Here is a 22,878-nt window from a genome sequence, read left to right on the forward strand (position 1 = left end):
AACAATACAATAATAGTGGGGGACTTTAACACCCCCCTCACTGAAATGGACAGATCGTCTAAGCAAAAGATCAACAAGGAAATAAAGACTTTAAATGACACACTGGACCAAATGGACTTCACAGACATATTCAGAACATTCCATCCCGAAGCAACGGAATACACATTCTTCTCTAGTGCCCATGGAACATTCTCCAGAATAGATCACACCCTAGGTCATAAATCAGGTCTCAACCGGTACCAAAAGACTGGGATCATTCCCTGCCTATTTTCAGACCCCAATGCTTTGAAACTAGAACTCAATCACAAGAGGAAAGTCGGAAAGAACTCAAGTACATGGAGGCTAAAGAGCATCCTACTGAAGAATGAATGGGTCAACCAAGAAATTAAAGAAGAATTAAAAAAATTCATGGAAACCAATGAAAATGAAAACACAACTATTCAAAATCTTTGGGACGCAGCAAAGGCAGTCCTAAGAGGAAAGTATATAGCAATACAAGCCTTATTCAAGAAACAAGAAAGGTCTCAAGTACACAACCTAACCCTACACCTAAAGGAGCTGGAGAAAACAGCAAATAAAGCCTAAACCCAGCAGGAGAAGAGAAATAATAAAGATCAGAGCAGAAATCAATGAAATAGAAACTAAAAGAACAGTAGAACAGATCAACGAAACTAGGAGCTGGTTCTTTGAAAGAATTAACAAGATTGATAAACCCCTGGCCAGACTTATCAAAAAGAGAAGAGAAAAGACCCAAATCAACAAAATCATGAATGAAAGAGGAGAGATCACAACCAACACCAAAGAAATACAAACAATTATAAGAACGTATTATGAGCAGCTCTATGCCAGCAAATTAGATAACCTGGAAAAATGGATGCATTCCTAGAGATGTATCAACTACCAAAACTGAACAGGAAGAAAGAGAAAACCGGAACAGACCTATAACCACTAAGGAAATTGAAGCAGTCCTCAAAAATCTCCCAAAACACAAAACCGCAGGGCCAGATGGCTTCCCAGGGGAATTCTACCAAACATTTCAAGAAGAATTAATACCTATTCTTCTGAAACTGTTCCAAAAAATAGAAATGGAAGGAAACTTCCAAACTCATTTTATGAGGCCAGCATTACCTTGATCCCAAAACCAAAGACCCCATCAAAAAGGAGAATTACAGACCAATATCCCTGATGAACATGGATGCAAAAATTCTCACCAAAATACTAGCCAATAGGACCCAACAGTACATTAAAAGGATTATTCACCATGACCAAGTGGGATTTATCCCTGGGCTGCAAGGTTGGTCCGCAAATCAATCAACGTGATACAATACATTAACAAAAGAAAGAACAGGAATCATATGATCCTCTCAATAGATGCAGAAAAAGCATTTGACAAAGTACAGCATCCTTTCTTGATCAAAACTCTTCAGAGTATAGGCATACAGGGTACATACCTCAATATCATAAAAGCCATCTATGAAAAACCTACAGCGAATATCATTCTCAATGGGGAAAAACTGAGAGCTTTCCCCCTAAGGTCAAGAACACGGCATGGATGTCCACTATCACCACTGCTATTCAACATAGTATTGGAAGTCCTAGCCACAGCAATCAGACAACAAAAAGAAATAAAAGGCATCCAAATCGGCAAAGAAGTCGTCAAACTCTCACTCTTTGCAGATGATATGATACTTTATGTGGAAAACCCAAAAGACTCCACCCCAAAACTGCTAGAACTCATACAGGAATTCAGTAAAGTGGCAGGATATAAAATCAATGCACAGAAATCACTGGCATTCCTGTACACCAACAATAAGACAGAAGAAAGAGAAATTAAGGAGTCGATCCCATTTACAATTGCACCCAAAACCATAAGATACCTAGGAATAAATCTAACCAAAGAGGCAAAGGATCTGTACTCAGAAAACTCTAAAATACTCATGAAAGAAATTGAGGAAGACACAAAGAAATGAAAAAACGTTCCATGCTCATGGATTGGAAGAACAAATATTGTGAAGATGTCAATGCTACCTAGAGCAATCTACACATTCAATGCAATCCCCATCAAAATACCATCCACTTTTTTCAAAGAAATGGAACCAATAATCCTAAAATTTGTATGGAACCAGAAAAGACCCCGCATAGCCAGAGGAATGTTGAAAAAGAAAAGCAAAGCCGGCGGCATCACAATTCCGGACTTCCAGCTCTATTACAAAGCTGTCATCATCAAGACAGTATGGTACTGGCACAAAAACAGGCACATAGATCAATGGAACAGAATAGAGAGCCCAGAAATGGACCCTCAACTCTATGGTCCACTCATCTTTGACAAAGCAGGAAAGAATGTCCAATGGAAAAAAGACAGTCTCTTCAACAAATGGTGTTGGGAAAATTGGACAGCCACATGCAGAAGAATGAAACTGGACCATTTCCTTACACCACACACAAAAACAGACTCCAAATGGTTGAAAGACCTCAGTGTGAGACAGGAGTCCATCAAAATCCTAAAGGAGAACACAGGCAGCAACCTCTTTGACTCAGCCGAAGCAACTTCTTCCTAGAAACATCGCCAAAGGCAAGGGAAGCAAGGGCAAAAATGAACTATTGGGACTTCATCAAGATAAAAAGCTTTTGCACAGCGAAAGAAACAGTCAACAAAACCAAAAGACAACCGACAGAATGGGAGAAGATATTTGCAAATGACATATCAGATAAAGGGCTAGTATCCAAAATCTATAAAGAACTCATCAAACTCAACACCCAAAGAACAAAGAACCCAATCAAGAAATGGGCAGAAGACATGAACAGACATTTTTCCAAAGAAGACATCCAAATGGCCAACAGACACATGAAAAAGTGCTCAATATCGCTCGGCATCAGGGAAATCCAAATCAAAACCTCAGTGAGATACCACCTCACACCAGTCAGAATGGCTAAAATTAACAACTCAGGAAACGACAGATGTTGGCGGGGATGCGGAGAAAGGGGAACCCTCCTACACTGTTGGTGGGAATGCAAGCTGGTGCAGCCACTCTGGAAAACAGTATGGAGGTTCCTCAAAAAGTTGAAAATAGAGCTACCATATGATCCAGCAATTGCACTACTGGGTATTTACCCCAAAGTTACAAAAGTAAGGATCTGAAAGGGTACATGCACACCAATGTTTATAGCAGCAATATCCACAATAGCCAAACTGTGGAAAGAGCCAAGATGTCCATCGACAGATGAATGGATAAAGATGAGGTGGTATGTATATACAATGGAATATTATGCAGCCATCAAAAGGAATGAGATCTTGCCATTTGCAACGACGTGGTTGGAACTGGAGGGTATTATGTTGAGCAAAATAAGTCAATCAGAGAAAGACATGTATCATATGACCTCACTGATATGAGGAATTCTTAATCGCAGGTAACAAACTGAGGGTTCCTGGAGTGGTGGGGTGGGGTGGGAGGGATGGGGTGACTGGGTGATAGACACTGGGGAGGGTATGTGCTCTGGTAAGCGCTGTGAACTGTGCAAGACTGCTGAATCTCAGATCTGTACTTTTGAAACAAATAATGCAATATATGTTAAGAAAAAAAAAAAAAGAAGAAGGTAGCAGGAAGGGAAGAATGAAGGGGGGGAAATCAGAGAGGTAGACAAACCATGAGAGACGATGGACTCTGAAAAACAAACTGAGGGTTCTAGAGGGGAGGGGGGTGGGAGGACGGGTTAGCCTGGTGATGGGTATTAAAGAGGGCATGTTCTGCATGGAGCACCGGGTGTTATGCACAAACAATGAATCATGGAACACTACATCTAAAACTAATGATGTAATGTATGGTGATTAACATAACAATAAAAAATTTAAAAAAAAAACTAGAGAAAAAGCAACAAATGATGCCTAAGCCATGCATTAGAAGAGAAATAATTAAAATTAGAGCAGAGATCAATGAATTAGAAACCAGAAACACAGTAGATCAGATCAACGAAACTAGAGTTAGTTCTTTGAAAGAATTAATAAGATCAATAAACCACTGGCCAGACTTAACCAAAAGAAAAGAGAAAGGACCCAAATTAATAAAATTATGAATGAAAGGGGAGAGATCACGACTAACACCAAGGAAATAGAAACAATTATTACAATTTATTACCAACAACAAAATGCCAATGAACTGATCAATCTGGATGAAATGGAGGCCTTCCTGGAAACCTGTAAGCTGCCAAGACTGAAACAGGAAGAAACTGACAACCTGAATAGGCCAATAACCAGTAATGAGATTGAAGCAGTGATCAAAAACCTCCCAAAAAACAAGAGTCCAGGGCCTGATGGATTCCCTGGGGAATTCTACCAAACATTCAAAGAAGAAATAATACCTATTCTACTGAAGCTGTTTCAAAAAACAGGACCATAAGGAAAAGTTCCAAACTCATTCTATGAAGCCAGCATTACCTTAATCCCCCTACCAGGCAAAGACCCCATCAAAAAGGGGAATTTCAGACCGATATCCCTGATGAATATGGATTCCAAAATCCTCAACAAAATCCTAGCTAATAGGATCTAACAATACATTAAAAGGATCTTCTACCATGACTAAGTGGGATTTATCCCCGGGATGCAAGGGTGGTTCAACAACCGCAAATCAATCAGTGTGATAAAACACATTAATAAGAGGAGGGAGAAGAACCATATGGTCCTCTCAATTGATGCAGAAAAAGCATTTGACAAAATACAACATCCTTTCCTGATTAAAACTCTTCAGCGTATAGGGATAGAGGGAACATTCCTCAAGCTCATAAAATCCATCTATGAAAAACCCACAGCGAATATCATCCTCAATGGGGAAAAGCTGAGAGCCTTTCCCTTAAGATCAGGAACATGTCAAGGATGCCCACTCTCACCACTATTGCTCAACATAGTACTAGAAGTCCTAGCAACAGCAATCAGACAACAAAAAGAAATAAAACGTATTCAAATTGGCAAAGAAGAAGTCAAATTCTCTCTTTTTTGCAGACGACATACTTTATGTGGAAAACCCAAACGACTCCCCACCCCCAAATTACTAGAACTCATCCAGCAATTCAGTCATGTGGCAGGATACAAAATCAATGCACAGAAATCAGTTGCTTTCTTATACACTAACAACGCAACTGTAGAAAGAGAAATTACAGAAACGATTCCATTTACAATAGCACCAAAAACCATAAGATACCTCGGAATAAACCTAACCAAAGAGGTAAAGGATGTATACTCTAGGAACTACAGAACACTCATGAAAGAAATTGAAGAAGACACAAAAAGATGGAAAAATATTCCATGCTCATGGATCGGAAGAATAAACATTGTTAAAATGTCTATGCTACCCAGAGCAATCCATACCTTCAATGCCATCCTGATCAAAATTCCAAAGACATTTTTCAAAGTGCTGGAACGAACAACCCTAAAATTTGTATGGAATCAGAAAAGACCCCGAATCGCCAAGGAAATGTTGAAAAAGAAAAACAGAGCTGGGGGCATCACGTTGCCCGATTTCAAGCTATATTACAAAGCTGTGATCACCAAGACAGCATGGTCCTGGCACAAAAATAGACATATAGACCACGGAACGAATAGAGAACCCAGATACGGACCCTCAACTCTATGGTTCAGGAAAAAACATGCAATGGAAAAAAGACAGTCTCTTCAATAAATGGTGCTGGGAAAATTGGACAGCCACATGCAGAAGAATGAAACTCGACCATTCTCTAACACCATTCATAAAGATAAACTCAAAGTGGATGAAAGACCTCAGTGTAAGACAGGAATCCATCAAAATCCTAGAACAGAACATAGGCAGTAACCTCTTTTGACATCGCCCACAGCAACCTCTTTCAAGATACATCTCCAAAAGCTAGTGAAACAAAAGGAAAAATGAACTTTTGGGACTTCATCAAGATAAAAAGCTTCTGCACAGCAAAGGAAACAGTCAACAAAACAAAGAGGCAACCCACAGAATGGGAGAAGATATTTGCAAATGACACCACAGATAAAGGGCTGGTATCCAAGATCTATAAAGACCTTCTCAGGACGCCTGGGTGGCTCAGTCAGTTAAGCATCTTTCGGCTCAGGTCATGATCCCAGGGTCCTGGGATGAGTCCTGCATCGGGCTCCCTGCTCAGCGGGGAGCCTGATTCTCCCGCTCCCACTCCCCCTGCTTGTGTTCCCTTTCTCGCTGTGTCTCTCTCTGTCAAATAAATAAATAAAATCTAAAAAAAAAAAAAAACTTCTCAAACTCAACACCCAAAAAATACATAATCAAGTCAAAAAATGGGCAGAAGATACGAAAAGACACTTCTCTTTAGAAGACATTCAAAGGGCTAACAGACACATGAAAAAATGTTCATCATCATTAGCCATCAGGGAAATTCAAATCAAAACCACACTGAGATACCAGCTTACACCAGTTAGAATGGCAAAAATGGACAGGGAAAGAAACAACAAATGTTGGAGGTTGTGGAGAAAGGGGAACCCTCTTACACTGTTGGTGGGAATGCAAGTTGGTACAGCCACTTTGGAAAACAGTGTGGAGGTTCCTCAAAAATTTAAAAATAGAGCTACCCTATGACCCAGCAATTGCACTCCTGGATATTTACCCCAAAGACACAGATGCAGTGAAAAGAAGGGCCATATGCACCCCAATGTTCATAGCAGCAATGTCCACAATAGCCAAACTGTGGAAAGAGCCGAGATGCCCTTCAACAGATGAATGGATCAAGAAGATGTGGTCCATCTATACAATGGAATATTACTCAGCCATCAGAAAGGATGAATACCCAACTTTCACATCAACATGGATGGGACTGGAGGAGATTATGCTAAGTGAAATAAGTCAAGCAGAGAAAGTCAATTATCATATGGTTTCACTTATTAGTGGAACATAAGGAATAGCATGGAGGACATTAGGAGAAGGAAGGGAAAAATGGGGGGGGGTGGGAATTGGAGGGAGAGATGAACCATGAGAGACTATGGACCTGAGAAACAAACAGGGTTTTAGAGGGGGGATTGTTTAGCCCGGTGATGGGTATTAAGGAGGGCACGTACTGCATGGAGCACAGGGTGTTATACGAAAACAATGGATCGTGGATCACTACATCAAAAACTAATCATGGAAAGATCCAAGATGCCCTTCAGCAAATGAATGGATAAAGAAGATGTGGTCCATCTATACAATGGAGTATTACTCAGCCATCAGAAAGGATGAATACCCAACTTTTACATCAACATGGATGGGCCTGGAGGAGATTATGCTCAGTGAAAGAAGTCAAGCAGAGAAAGTCAATTATCATATGGTTTCACTTATTTGTGGAACATAAGGAATAACATGGAGGACATTAGGAGAAAGAAGGGAAAAATGGGCGGGGGAACTGGAGGGAGAGATGAACCATGAGAGACTATGGACCTGAGAAACAAACAGGGTTCTAGAGGGGGGAGGGGGGATTGGCTAGCCCGGTGATGGGTATTAAGGAGGGCACGTACTGCATGGAGCATGGGTGTTATATGAAAACAATGAACTTGGATCACTACATCAAAAACTAATGATGTATTGTATGGTGACTAAGATAACATAATAAAATTAAAAAAAAAAAGAAAGAAACATACGTACAGCCTAAGTAAAATAGGTAAAAAAATTAGTAATAGTACAAGCCCCTACTGGAGAGAATACTATATTGTGAAAATACTGCAAGTACTTGCATGTCTATACATACATACATAGTCACATGTCTAAGCATTACACATGCACTATAAGTACCTGGGGACTTCTAACAGTTTGTAGACAATATAAATTGTATACTTTTAAAAGTCTACACTTGGAACAACCACTTCCAAATACGTAACCTAGAGACTCTTACAAATACTGAAAGCGATCCAGCAGAAAATGGATAATAATGGTATAATCTCAATGGAATATTATACAATAGTGAAAAACCAGGTAAGTTCAAGCTTTAGGCAACATGTGAATGATTTTTCAAAGCGTAACATTAACTTCAAAAATTAAGTCAGAGGTACACACAGCATAAGATTTACAAAGCTCAAAAATTAGGTAACATGCTTTTTAGAAATACATTCATATATAATTAAACACTAAAAAATTAAAAGAAAATTATGACAATAAAATTTTTATCTGTCTCCTTTCGGGGCTTTTGAGGTGACACAGGGAGATATGACTTGTGGGGAAACACGGAAATAGATGTAATATTAGAAAACATCATTACATTCAAATGTGGGTTCGAGGATATTATTTAATATTATGCTTTATAACTGATAAATAAACTACATTATTCTGCTGTGGTTTTACAGTATCATGATTAAATTGTTTCCAATTTCCAAAAAGTAACTCAAAGAACACCAAGATGTCAATAAAGGACTACAGGTCATTTCCCAGTTTCCTTAGTTAATACTTTTCAATTTTCCACAATTGATACATAAGACTTTTAAGAATCTAAACTACTGGGGCGCCTGGGTGGCTCAGTCGGTTAAGCATCTGCCTTTGGCTCAGGTCATGATCCCAGGTTCCTGGGATCGAGCCCCGCATCGGGCTCCCTGCTCAGCGGGAAGCCTGCCTCTCCCTCTCCCACTCCCCCTGCTTGTGTTCCCTCTCTTGCTCTCTCTCTGTCAAATAAATAAATAAAATCTTAAAAAAAAAAAAAAAGAATCTGAACTGTTTTTTTATTAAAACACGCTGTTAAGGGGCGCCTGGGTGGCTCAGTCGGTTGAGCGCCTGCCTCTAGCTCAGGTCATGATCCTGGAGTCCCAGGATCGAGTCCCGCATCGGGCTCCCTCCTCAGTGGGGAGTCTGCTTCTCCCTCTGACCCTCCTCCCTCTCGTGCTCTCTGTCTCTCATTCTCTCTCTCCCAAATAAATAAATAAAATCTTTAAAAAAAAAACACGCTGTTCAAATGCTGTTATCTATGTACAGATACCGGTCTCTCTCTATATATTCTCATATAGTTAATATAAGTTAATATACTTACACATAAAAGCTGAGTAAGCCTTCCTAAAAATTTCTCACCTCTTAAACTGCTACTTTTTTATTTGGAACAACTGCCTCATAAGGGTTTACATGGGGTCAATGTATATACAAAGCTGAACCGTATTTGTCCAGGCTCTAGCCATCATGGTAAAACAAAAATGAGAAAAGGAATAACTGCTCAATAATACAGAGATGCATTATCTTTTAGCTTCTTTTTCCCAAGTAAGTTCTGCTTCACCCATACTGTTTGGCTGTTCATAAGAAATTTCTAATGTAATTAGTTAAATCTTCAGACATCTAAATGGGTGTGACTCTACATGAGATCACCTTGGATAAGGTAGTTTTCATATTACTCAATTTGTTCCACACGATGAACACAAATTAAAATGTCAATGAGGGCATTTCCCAATTTTCTTTCAAATTTATATATAAATATGAATAAACTGGTGACAGCAGTTGTTTTTGTCTATCATGCAGATAACCAAAAATGATAAACTTTAAGTATTTAGTTTCAGGGAAATCAGAAGAACCACTGTAGCTCCTAATTGATAAATCCAAGGTTCCATACTATTCCTTGGGGTTTTTTTTTGCTGTCACAAATGCAGAATGGAAACAGTGATGGTAATGGTGGTTATGCACACTGTGGGTTACTGACAGATCAACCAATGCCAGTAAATCTGACCTTTATTCCTGTTATGTGAAAACAGCACTATGTGGTAGGACTCATGAGTACAGATGGTTTCACATGCTAAAATGTGCTGTTAATATGAGTTACAAATCACATTACCTCTTCCTCGGGGGACAGGTTCCCTTTGCTACTGCTTACAGGAAAACCACTGCCAAATTCTTTGGAATGAATGTCTGCTCCATACTCAACTGTGACATCCTCCTCAATGCTGCTCACCAGTCTCCAGAATTCCTTCTCCACAAGTTCTGTAGGTACCATCTGTGACAAAAGATGTAAAAGATGATCACAGCACTTTGTATTTTGGCCCCATCTCTGTATGAACACTAAGACTTATCAGACACTAAACCGTATATCTCTACTCCACAATCACATACATGCACAGGCATGTTGAAGTAGTCAGCCTTGAAGGAATCAGCCATTTCACCAAAGCTCTGCAAAGTGTACTCCTGGGTAGCCTGCTCAAAGCCAAAGGCTTCAGGGGGCCTCTTACACTCCTAAAATAGAAAGTATTTCAGCAAGAAAAAGAAAATAGGCAAACAATCCAAAAAGAACAGCAGGAGAGAGATCTTATGTTCTACCATCCACCTTTTCTTATGTTTCAAGGTAGGATGGTTCCTTCACTATCTACTAAAACTATTCCTTTCTCTTTCCTCATATGGTTCACATCCTTTGTATTATGGTTCTTACTGTTTTAAGTGTGTACAATCTGTCTAACCATTCTTGCTTAATAACTCATAGATAGATGATCAAAACCTGACAGAAATATTAAGTTAGAAAAGGGCAACCATAACATCTACTCTAGTATCCCTTAAAAGCAGGAGCCTAGATTTAAATCACTAAGAACTAAATTTAAAATATTCATATTCAACAGTCATACCGCCATGATACACTTTGGGCATCTCCAGACCCCTCTGGGGATTTCAGGAAGGGGTGGTATTAGGCAGAAGATGTGGTAATTGTCATCGCAGCCATCACACAGAAGTAGTTTATCATCTTCATCCCCTCGGGAGCATATTCGACAAACATATGAGTCAATCTACCAGGAAAAATGAAAATATAAGTGCATACTCCATGATACCTTATCTCAGGTTTCCAAACCACTTATTTTGAACAGCTCCCACCAAACAACTACTACATTATGCTGTACTCATGAGTTCACGATATGGGGAAAAATATGATAGGACATAAACAATTATTAAATAATATAACACATCCAGAAATAAACCATGGTTAAGATGCTTACAGAACTACAAACTAGATTTTTTATATAAGATTTAATGGTACAAACCTAAATCATGAAGCTATAAACTGGCATGGATCATTCAAAAAACTACATATGGTTAATAATAAAATATGCTCACTGCAAGTTGAACATAATAACCCCAACTGACCAAATATCCAGTAACACCTGTTATTGTTATAAAGTTTAACAGGCATCCATTTTCACTCTAAATTGTGTCTTTGATTTTCGTAACGAATTGGTCACCATAGTAGTATGCCGTAAGAACAAAACACTAGGGGGCAAGGCCAAACAACTTGGATACTTAGATACCACTGAGATAACCTAGTATTACCAGATAAAAAACAAAACATATCAATACATTTTTACCAGGATATTAGAAAAACCACCTGAAGTGAGACTAGGCTATACCAGAAGAACCGAGAACTAAAATGATCACTAAAATAAAAGAGGTGACTCACAGAGTAAGACAAAATGTATGATGTCTGTATAAAGCTAGACAGATACATATATACAACTTTCATATTAATATAGGAGACACACATATACATCAATGTACAAATATATATACATATATGTATGTACTTACACACACATATGTACATTAGCTTACTTACCTATGTATGTGTGGCAGTAACCTTTAGTCACAGAAATTTCAATCCTTTCACATATACAATAAAAATGCCTATATATCTTTCCTAATGGCATGTATTTTAACATTACTATTATTCAATTTATCTTGAAACTGCAAACTACCAAAAATTCCATGAACAGTAAAAGAGACTAAAAAATCATAGCTGTATTTTTAAGAAGCGTACTTAATAAAACCCAATACGAGAACTTAACACAATATAAATACTCTAAAGTGTATCAATAAACAAGGCAACACAAGATTATATAGTGATACTACTTATTTAAAGTACAAAAATAAGCAAACCTGTTTTTATGTATTAAAAATTTTTTTTTAAAAAAAAGCACATTTTTCTGTATGCATGCTGTAACAACAAAAAAAGGCAATAGAACTAGATAACCAACTAGATATAGGGGTAACAGAAAAGTCCTAAAAGACTCCCAGACTTCACATTTGGATGACAAGATCTTGCTACAGCCCATAACATAAGAAACACAACGTCAACTGGGGAGGTAATGATAATATAGATAATCCCTAAATAATTAGAAAGAAATGATTAAGAGAAATGCAGGAGCTGAAGTTCAAAACAGAAGTCTATTCAAAGATAAAATTTCTAGGGGCGCCTGGGTGGCTCAATCGTTAAGCGTCTGCCTTCGGCTCAGGTCATGATCCCAGGGTCCTGGGATCAAGCCCCACATGGGGCTCCCTGCTCAGCGGGAAGCCTGCTTCTTCTCCCTCTCCCACTCCCCCTGCTTGTGCTCCCTCTCACTGTCTCTGTCAAATAAATAAATAAAATCTTTAAAAAAAAAAAGGTAAAATTTTTAGGAACATTAGTAGTATCAGAGTAGGAGTGCTCAAACAAAAATTATAAAAAAAGTAAAATTTGCTAGAAAAGAAAAAGGACAATCAAGAAAGAAAATTTACCATTTTATAAACATACAGACTCCAGAATATTCAAGTGATTCTAAAAATCTTTCTAGTAAAAAGTACAAAACAGGAAAAGAACAAAAGGCAAGATCAGAGAAGAGAGACACTGCTATATGAGATGTGGGATTTCTGAAGCATCTGCCAAAAACAAATAGCTTTCACATTATGTCCTACCATACACAGCTGTAAAACAAGCTGACAAAATACTTATCACTGTATTAGAAAAGATTCAGCAGTTTGGTGGAAATTTCAGATTTTAAAAATAAGGAGACACAGGGGCACCTGGCTGGCTCAGTCGTTAAGCATCTGCCTTCAGCTCAGGTCATGATCCCAGGGTCCTGGGATCGAGCCCCGCATTGGGCTCCCTGCTCAGTGGGAAGCCTGCTTCTCCCTCTCCCACTCCCCCTGCTTGTGTTCCCTCTCTAGCTGTGTCTCTCTCTGTCAAATAAATAAATTAATTAAAAAAAAAAAAAGGAGACAAATTTTCCTCCTAACTATAATACCTTGAATATGTTTCTTTCCCTTCCTAACCATCTGTCTGTTATATATGAAGGGCCCAGAAATAAATGGAAGGGAGGAGAATGTAAGCTGGGATAACATAACTTCAAGTTCCACCTAGTTCTGATAATTCAAAAAGAGTGTTAGAAAATCATAGGTTAAGTCCTTCCATGGAGCCCTGGGTGTTATACACAAACAATGAATCATGGAACACTGCATCAAAAACTAATGATCTAATGTATGGAAACTAACATAACATAATAAAAAAAAAAAATCATAGGTTAAGTACTTACAAACTGGGCACTACTGTGACTCCTCCTCAGTTGCATAGTCATCTTGGTGCAGGGCTCTATGCTGTGATTCAAGTCCTCTCTGCGCAATGGTGACATCACTTTCCCATCCTCTCTTGGTTCCTCCTTCATCAAAACAGTGCGGGGGCATATGACACCTTCTTTATCTAGGGCAGTTAGAAACAAATCTGAAAACAAACAAATCTGTTCTCCCATCAAAGTCAACAAACCCACTGTCCCACTTTGTACTTTAACGCACACACTGCTTCTTAGCCCTATTAAGCTTCACCTTTCTTCCGTAAAGTCTTATCCTTAGCCATGAGCCCCAAGCCCATCATCTTGGGACCAGCCCCATAGATCTGCAGCTTCTTCAGCTCTGGATTCTTCTCAATGTCTTCCTCTGTAGGTTCTGGCTATTAAAACAAGGTTTAAAGAAGGAAAGGAGTTACTTATATACATATATACATACATATATAAATATATATTTTAGGCATGATTTAAACTTGCATTATTTGCAAATTATTGTGAGAGGTATTCCAAAAGAGGTCATAGATTAATGTCAATCAACTGCTTCCACTTATTTTTAACTATTTATTAATGATGTATTTTTACCTGTAAGTAAGATGTGGCCAGATAGGAGTTAATGAAAGAGAAATCTGAGTGGTAACTACCTTTCTCAAATGTTTTCAAGCTACAAACAAAATAATTAAATAATTCTGTGTCTGCAAGGTAGTATCATAAAATATATAGCTTATACTAAAGAATTCAATAAATATAAAGAAGTCTCTATAGTTCAGTTGAAGATGCAAATGGGAAGTTAGGAGGATTCCAGTTTGAACTCAGACCAATAGAAGTAACTTTCTTCCCACAAAATAACCAGGGATCCTGGAAAAATGTAAACCCATTATGTGCCATAAATGCATGTATTATATACCATTTTCAGCACGTCTTTTTACTGGATACCATGAGGTATGTTTTATCTGTGTATGAGTCCCTTTTTTTCTACTTTTAAATTAAAGCCCTACTGTAGTTCTTTTTATTTAAAGTTTAAGGTTTTTGGAGATTTTATTCTACACCTATATACAAATACACATAAAAACTTATTTTCTGATTTTGATCTTTTCCTAAAGTAACTTATGCAGGAAATAATATATACTGTACAACAATACCCATGATAAATACAGGATCAACTGGGGACAGAGTGGTGGTAGTAAAAATAATCTCTCACTAATCAGACACAGATCAAGAGAAACAAAGTCTGGAGCTCAAAACAGAGGTTTGTTCAAGGATAAAGTTTCTGGAACCATCAATACATATGTCTGTCCTATAATTTCTTATTGTATTATAATGGTATTCCACAAGTAACTTAAGCTTTTCTTATTATATATTACTGGTATTATTTCTATTTTTTGGTATTATAAACAATGATGTAATTAATTGTACTAATCACATTTTAATTTTCTGTATTTTATATTTTGACATCTTTTGGGAGATCTTGCTGGCCTAGGAAACTTGCTCCGATAAAGGTTAGCTAATTCTTAAATGCAGTAAATTCGTAGTTGAGTCCTCCTTTCACACACAAACCAAGCAATATCACATCCCAACTCCCAACCACCTCCTTATCTAACCTTCACACACTAAGACATTATTTCCCCTTTCCTAAATCAACCTATGGCCAGGTCCGAAACAACTTCAGAGAAAGTCCCTGTGCTCCAAAGCCTGGTGGAATTATTCAAACTATTCAATCATAAGATGTTTATTCCACCCTGCCTTACCTTTCCCAAGGAAACTCCAATAAATGCTGTGGCCTATGCCTTCCCCTTGCTTTCTGTTCCTTACTAAGATTAATGCTTCCTCTTGTGGCCCAGTATGATGTACTATCACTATCACTCTTGTTTCTAGGAGAACTGTAACTTTAAACTTTTCTTTTAGTGGCACTGAACTCTCCATGTTGTCATTCAGTCACTTTTATACATTAAGACCTGTACATAAATTATTAATACCCGTGTATTTGTTGTATACTGTTGTGAAAGATTTATTAATAGAAATTAAAAGAGGAGGGCACCTTTGAAATTTTAATAACTTGAAATTTTAACTTCAGTACAATCTTTTAATACCAACAGTGTACAAAGATGCCTGGTTCCTCATTCTTTACACATTTTGATTTTACCAATCAGTTATATAAAAAGAAACACATCATTATTTTTATAATTTCAATTTATAAATGAGATTAAACACTTCCGAGTTATCATTCAGTATGGTTTACTACAAGACAAAACTTGAAAATAGGTTGTGAAAGATGATTCTATCAGCATAGGAGGCATAAAACTCCTAAGTGCCATTATTTTACAATTTTACATTATATATTCATTATACTACATACATTATACTTAACACCATTATCTTAAAATATAGTTTCCTAGCAAAGTACCTTTTAAAAGAGCTAATGCTTGCTTTCAAATATGAAATAATAGGTATTATTCTTAAACTTTCAGACATCTTACTATCCATTCTTGTACTACATATACCTATGTCCAAACTGGGAAAAAAGACATTAGTCCTAATTTGTCACTTCTTTTCTGCTTTATGCAGAACTTATTTATAATTTTTTCGCTCTTAGTATTATAGAAGTACAATCTCTTTGTTTTGGTAACCATACAGTTTTAAGAATTTTTAAGACCTTTCCAGCAAAGTGAACAACTTCATTCTCAAGAAAGTAAGTGTCTAAAGATTCCTTGATTTTGGGGGCGCCTGGGTGGCTCAGTCAGTTAAGTGTCTGCTTCGGCTCAGGTCATAGTCCCAGAATCCTGGGACTGAGCCCCACACTGGGCTCCCTGCTCAGTGGTAAGCCTGCTTCTCCCTCTCCCACTCCCCCTGCTTGTGGTCCTGCTCTCACTACCTGTCTGTCAAAAAGAAAAAAAAAAGATTCCTTGATTTGGAAAAATTTTTGTATCCTTAGCTGATAATTACTACTTTTGAACAAATTTTACTGATTCCCAAGATTAGAAGCTCACTTTTCTTATTCAGATAATTATCAGATACCACCTTGTTTGAAGAACTAAAGCACTAATGCAGAATCTATCTGAATTGCATTAATCTGAGCTAGATTACCATTTCTCCTTTCTTCCTTCTACATCCAAATATTAAAATATTTTAAAATTTAATATTAGGATTACTCACAAAATATCTAAGAACAAACAGTGCTATCCTAATTTAATATATTTTAGAAATACAAATATCCAAAATTTAATGAGAACATATGTGGACACACAAAACAGGTGTTTTTGTTGTTGTTGTTTTTAAAGACTTTATTTATTTATTTGAGAGAGAGTATGAGGAGGGGGATCGGTAGAGGGAGAAGCAGGCTCCCCACTAAGCGGGAAACCCGATGCAGGACTCAATCCCAGGATCCTCAGTCGAAGCCAAATGCTTAACATCACATCCCAACTCCCGAGTCGAAGGCAGATGCTTAACGACTGAGCTACCCAGGTGCCCCCACAAAACAGTTTTAGCAAGATGAGAAATTTTAAGGCTGTTTTGTTTGTATTTTTAATTTTCTGATATTACACTGTTTGACACGTGAAAACCCCTGCCTGCTTGGGGAGAGACTGCTCCTCTGAGGCTAGCCAATTCTTTGAGATACCAAAGGATCCAGCAAAGAGCTTGCATTTCATACACAAACCAACCAATCTAGAGCCATACTTCCTGTTAGGCTTCAGCACAACAGGAGGGATTATTCTTCTGCCTTAATCATCCCAGGGCACGAGGGAAATAGGGGTGCTCCGACGAGTTAGAGCCCACTGCAACTGTTCAAACCAGCCAATCCTAAACTATTCCTGGCTCTGCCTTGCCTTTCCCTGGAAAACCCCAGTAAGGCCATGACCTAGGCTTTCCCCTTGCCCATGCCCCTTCTACAACCTGACCCATGCTTTTGCTTTGCACTGGGGCACTGTGTGGCAAGTGTCCTGAGTATAAGTGTTTTTCCGAGCTTCCCGAGCTGACTCTGTCTCATAAAAAAATACAGAACAAAAAGTAACAAAAAATAAACAACAATACAAAGTCTGTATAAACCAACCCAAGATTCATAAAGTAACCCCTAAAACTGTATTAAAAAGATGGGCACCTGGGTGGTTCAGTCGGTTAGGTGTCTGACTCTTGGTTTCAGCCCGAGGTCCATGATCTCATGGATCATGAGACTGAGACCCCTCTCAGGCCCTGTGCTCGGCACAGAGTGAGCCTGAGATTCTGTCTCTGCCCCTCCCCCTGCTCATGTTGTCTCTCTCAAAGAAATAAATAAAATCTTAAAAAAAAACTGTATTAAAAGAATATGTTTGTTTTTGAAATGTGTAAAAACAAAACTACCAAAACAAAAATATTTCAAATAATACCCACAAAAATAAAATAACCCATTCATTTTCAATTAAATCCTTACTCAACCAGCTATACATTAAAAATAAAAGAATGCCTGGGGCACCTAGGCAGCTCAATCATTAAGCGTCTGCCTTCGGCTTAGGTCATGGTCCCAGGGTCCTGGGATCGAGCCCCGCATCAGGCTCCCTGCTCAGCGGGAAGCCTGCTTCTCCCTCTCCCACTACGCCTGCTTGTGTTCCCTCTCTTGCTGTGTCTCTCTCTGTCAAATAAATAAATAAAACCTTAAAAAATAAAATTAATTAAAAAATAAATAAATGAAAGAACATCTTATATATATGAACTGAACAAAAACTTTGAAGCTTATGGGGAAAAAAACAGGCACTCACATCAGGCTGTAGTCTTTTTCCCCGCCGACTACAGCTACTGAACTTGGAAGGCTGCACAGACTGTCTTAAGGGAATGCTGTGGGGTTTGTATTCCTTGTCTTTTTCCTCATTGTCAAATGGGTGAGTGTTACACTGCTGGGAACATGAGAAAACATAAGATCAGGAACTCAGTCACATTCATAATCAGCAAATAATGAAGTGATTCCTTTATCTTAAATCTCCAACAATGAAAGCTGTACTTCCTTCTCAATAAATTACACAAATCTATCCTTTATACTTTCTGTGATAACAGCACACATACAATGAAAATTCTTCTACATCTTTGAAACCAGACTACCAGGTTTGAACCTAGGCTTCTATTCTTACTTTGTGTGCCTTTTGCTATCTATTCCAATTTCTTTGTCTGAAAAATGGATAATATAAATATCAAATCCAACAGAATTACATAGATTAAATAACCATTTATAAATATTCATATATACACACAATTTTACAAAATGCTTTGAAAATAATAAAACCTAAACATTACATACCCAGCCAAATCAGTTCCCACTCCTTCCTGAGTTAAACCCAATACCAAAATTTTATCCTTAAACTAACTCTCTTTATCTGAACTACCCTTAGGAAGATTAGTAATTTCATAAGATAATTACCTTATCAAGGAGGATGGCCTAAAATAAGAACTGCTTTCTCTAACTTATACTTTGATATCCTCTCCATAAAAATATCCTAGTAACTCCCTAGAGAGGAAGACTGAAGAAAAATATCCTCCAGTTCTCATGTAGCTGCTCTAGCAGATATGAAATTTCTTCAAAATATACTTCATACTTCTTCACAAACTGAAAAATATTTTCCGGAGCCAATTCCCAAAATTTCTTTTTTTTTTTTTTTAAAGATTTTATTTATTTGACAGAGAGAGATACAGCGAGAGAGGGAACACAAGCAGCGGGAGTGGGAGAGGGAGAAGCAGGCTTCCCGCGGAGCAGGGAGCCCGATGTGGGGCTCGATCCCAGGACCCTGGGATCATGACCTGAGCCGAAGGCAGACACTTAACGACTGAGCCACCCAGGCGCCCCAATTCCCAAAATTTCTATCAATGTACTTAAGATACTAAACCTTGACTATTTAGGAGAAAGCTCAACCCAGAAAAAGGAAGACAAGAGTAGAAAACAAAATCATATTAGGCCCCAAATAAGCTAAGAGCCCTCACCACAAGGTTGGCTCCAGACTGAAACATTTCATAGGGGTAAATGATTCGCTCATAATGAGATCGTAGCAGGGAACCAATATTTTTGCCTGGTGGGTAGTTGAGTCGTTGGGCAACTCGGGTCCAACGACGGTCCTTGCAGATAGCTTCATAGCCACCTTCCTCCATCACAATCTGCAAAGATAAAAGTATAAATTAACTGTGTGCAAACTGAGAGACCTAAAAACAGCAGTGACGGTAAAATATGAGGACTGTGCACTGCCCCCCAATGTCAGTTGTTCCAAGACAAAACGATTTTGTGAAGAAATGCTGGCAGGCTCTCTGCTATCTGCTTTCCGGCCTAGAGACACAAAGTTCAACCACAGGGTCTCCTAGCCAAAGGTTTTTACTTCTTTTCCTCTTTAAAGCAAAAGTACTCTTACCTTACTAAGGCTGTAGAGATCCAATATCCTCCGTTCCACATTGGGAATTTTTAATGAAGAATCTTGGATTTCCCAGAATTTTGCAATCTGGTCCAAATAGTTCAGTTTTACTCTGGTCTGGGCCTGGGAAAGAGAGAGTCCTATGAGACTGGCTTACTCCTTAACCTGACTTTGGTCCAATGTGACTTCCATAAAAAAGTATTGTTTTGTACAATCTATAGTGCCCTACTAGGCTAGAACCTAGATTTTATTGCCTATCTTACCACTAGTGTCTAAAAAGGCTCAACTCAGCTGATTCTTCAATCTGAAAAGAAAGCTCAAAGAGTGATGCCTCAAAGTCAAAATCTTTCATCCCCAAATCTAAAGCATTATCCTTGGACTTAGTAAGGGCTAAGCAAGACCATTTAGGCTTAATCTAATATCTTCCTTAAGACAGCACTCTGTAGCCTATACATGGAAAAAAAATATTTTTCTATGCTATGTCAAAAATTTCTACACGACACCAGTTTCTGAATTATCCTTCTCTTATCCTAAGTCATTTTGGAGTTTCTAACCAGTAACCATGGTCAAAACTCATAATAGCAAAAGAAAATGCCAAATCATTCATATGCTTTCCACATTTAATAGTACCAAGCTGAATATGCAGGCTGTTGATTGCTTTATAAAATAAGATTTGTCTTTCCTACTTACTCTGACCCATATCAAAATACAGTCTTTTCCTATTCAAGAAGAACTAATGTATTACCACCGGTCTTAAGTGCGAAATTTAGCTGCCCATGTATCTGCCCTGAACTTTGCTCTTATGAAAGACATCAGGGAAACTCCAAAATGATAAAACATGTGGGCATGGGTAGGAAAAATCTATCTTTTTCATATGTCTAATTTTAGCCCATTCGATGGCAGAAAAATATGTCATTCATTCCTGAAAAAAAACCCTTCTTCCTGTGCTGTCATTCTGCAGAAGACTTTCTTGAAGATCAGTATTCTGGGAAAAAAGTGGAACTGGCGTCAGAATAAAAATATACCTGCTTTAAAAACTTATATATTTAACTACACTGTTATATAACTACTAGTAAAGCAAGATCACAGCTTATATTCTACCATAATAGGGATGACTTTCCATTTTACCTCCAGTTCATTTAGCCTCTGAATGCGAGGTGTGAATCTGAAGTTGTCAACTTCTACTGCAAAGGGAGGTTGCCAGTCCTAGAAGAAAATAAAAGAACTTATTATGGCACAACAAAACATGTAAAGGTGAGAAGTAGAACCGTTTGTCTCCAATTTAATATTCCTCCCTCTTAAGACTTCCGGTTGCTATTTTTTGCTCCTAAAGGTTCATATGGTTGCCTCTTTAATATCACCTAGTGAAAAAGAACAACAACAACAAATCCAAAAAAAAACCCCTTTGAAACTCCTTGGTACGTATCCTCCCAAAAAACCCCACAAAAAAAAAACAAAATTCCAAATCCTCAGAAAGGGCCTAAAAGATCAATTTGAAAGTAATGAAGCACACCCCAATGCAGACTCGCTCATTTGGGTTCTTATTAATGTGAAGAAAATGTTATATGGAGAAAAAGTGATTCTGAAAGTTGGACCATTATTTATTCCCGCTGGTAATAGTGTTTTAAGAATAGAAGTATATTAATAGTAGTGAGTAAAGTATATACATTCAAACAGAAGAAAATGTAATCCCGTTAAGCATCTGACAAATGAGCAAAATAGCGTGCAGTAAGAGGGCATACGCTGAATTTTCATTTTAGTTGTTTAAAGTGATAGCGTAGACACTTTTAAGTCTGCATTAATTTAGAGAAACCTAACAGTTTCAATGAGCAGTTCTGAGTAAACCTAATCCAGAGGAGAGGCTTGTCTGTGAAACACGAAATTAAATGGTAGGAAGATTCCCACATCCGTTCCTATTTTTACCTGAATTTTTTACAGCATTAGATCAGGCCCAATGGTCAATAAGACAATCCATATTTTTTTGCTTCAGTTACGTATCAAGCTCTTGGGTACGTTAAAATTTTTTTGAATGTAAATATAAAAGACGTTAGTATATTAGGGACGCGTATATTGTGGCACAGCATACAAACAACTTCAAATTCGCTCTTTTCATTTCTAAAATACATCTTTACAACTGCACGAGGTCCGACGATTCGAAACTAGCTCTCTGATACCAGCGTATTACGGTTATTTACAAAACGAGAAATTATACCTACATACAGCATTTAACCAAGAGCAGGAACTACCGAATTATGGCCTTGTTTACTAGTACAGTGCCCAAACGCTCGGAGTTAACGCAACCCCGTTTCCAAATTTTGCTTGAGAACCTTACCGCGGGTGGGCGGATCTTGCAAATACCCGACTTCTCTGCAATGGGCCTGATTTTCGCGATGTAGCCAAGCGGGTCTCGAAATTCGGCCCACGTAGGTTCGAACACTGGGCACTCTGGCGGCGGTAGGAAGTCATCGGACCCCGGCTCCATGTCGCTCTCAGATGCTAATTTGTAAAATGATTTCCTCTTTCTTCAGTGGCCTATGAATCCTTCCTCGCCAAAACGTGGGCCCCAGAAGGCCTGTATTTTCTTTTAACTCCTACAGTTATTTTAATTCATGCAATTGCTCAGGCCTCCCAGTTCTATAACCACCATCTTGACCGTCCAGCTTTTCCGGCTGCTTTACACTTCGTGTCACTCCGCGGACTGATTCTTCAGGCGCTGAAGCATCTTCAAAACGGAGATGTTCTATGTGGGCTAGTAAAAGCTAAAGACACAGAAGGGAGTCCACTAAAACGAAACAAGCGTCACAAACCAAGCAGTCGAGTAACCTTAAATAGTTCTTCCACGGAACAGAAAAGCGCAACTACAAATAAAACCGCCGGATCTTTTTTTAAGGGACAACGGCGCATGTTACGCGTGCGCAGTAGACGGAAAGTCTTAGTGTGGCTGAGCGGTCCTTTCCTTTTTTTCACGCAGAGAATACCCCGTTTGCAGGAACTGGAAGCCTAGTTGTCCCCGTTCCTTTACCCTTGCAATCCACGAGGACATGAGCACCCATTCCAAAGTCCTTGAAACACTTGAAACTTACTGGCTTTTCAGTTACCCACCTGCCTTTATGATAAGGGGGTACCAGTTACAACACTTTTACAATCCTACAAGTATTTGTAGAATACAAATTATTTCTATTCGGTTACGCTATTTCACTTATAACGCGGCTGGCATGCATACATTTT

The 22,878-nt window shown here is 38.3% G+C and overlaps 1 protein-coding gene across 6 annotated transcripts in view; it reads right to left on the minus strand.

Annotated features, from left to right (window-relative positions):
- LOC110591787 (lysine-specific demethylase 5D) overlaps positions 1-22,381 on the minus strand; it is a 41,653-nt gene extending 19,272 nt beyond the window's left edge. For 3 of the 6 annotated variants that reach the window (XM_044912033.1, XM_021702688.2, XM_021702687.2), the window contains exons 1-10: positions 21,983-22,381; positions 20,779-20,856; positions 19,651-19,773; positions 19,232-19,402; positions 18,022-18,156; positions 13,554-13,677; positions 13,268-13,431; positions 10,556-10,714; positions 10,053-10,172; positions 9,778-9,936 (exon numbers count right to left, since the gene is read on the minus strand). In XM_044912033.1, the coding sequence (XP_044767968.1) occupies positions 9,778-9,936; positions 10,053-10,172; positions 10,556-10,714; positions 13,268-13,431; positions 13,554-13,677; positions 18,022-18,156; positions 19,232-19,402; positions 19,651-19,773; positions 20,779-20,856; positions 21,983-22,132 (1,383 nt within the window). In that variant the 5' untranslated portion in view covers positions 22,133-22,381. The remainder of the gene's footprint in view (positions 1-9,777; positions 9,937-10,052; positions 10,173-10,555; positions 10,715-13,267; positions 13,432-13,553; positions 13,678-18,021; positions 18,157-19,231; positions 19,403-19,650; positions 19,774-20,778; positions 20,857-21,982) is intronic. The other 3 variants (XM_021702691.2, XM_021702690.1, XM_021702692.1) reach the window with 3 other exon arrangements.
- Between the last annotated feature and the right edge of the window lie 497 nt (positions 22,382-22,878).

This window comes from Neomonachus schauinslandi, chromosome Y, assembly GCF_002201575.2.
Source record: "Neomonachus schauinslandi chromosome Y, ASM220157v2, whole genome shotgun sequence".
NCBI classification, from domain to species: Eukaryota; Metazoa; Chordata; class Mammalia; order Carnivora; family Phocidae; genus Neomonachus; species Neomonachus schauinslandi.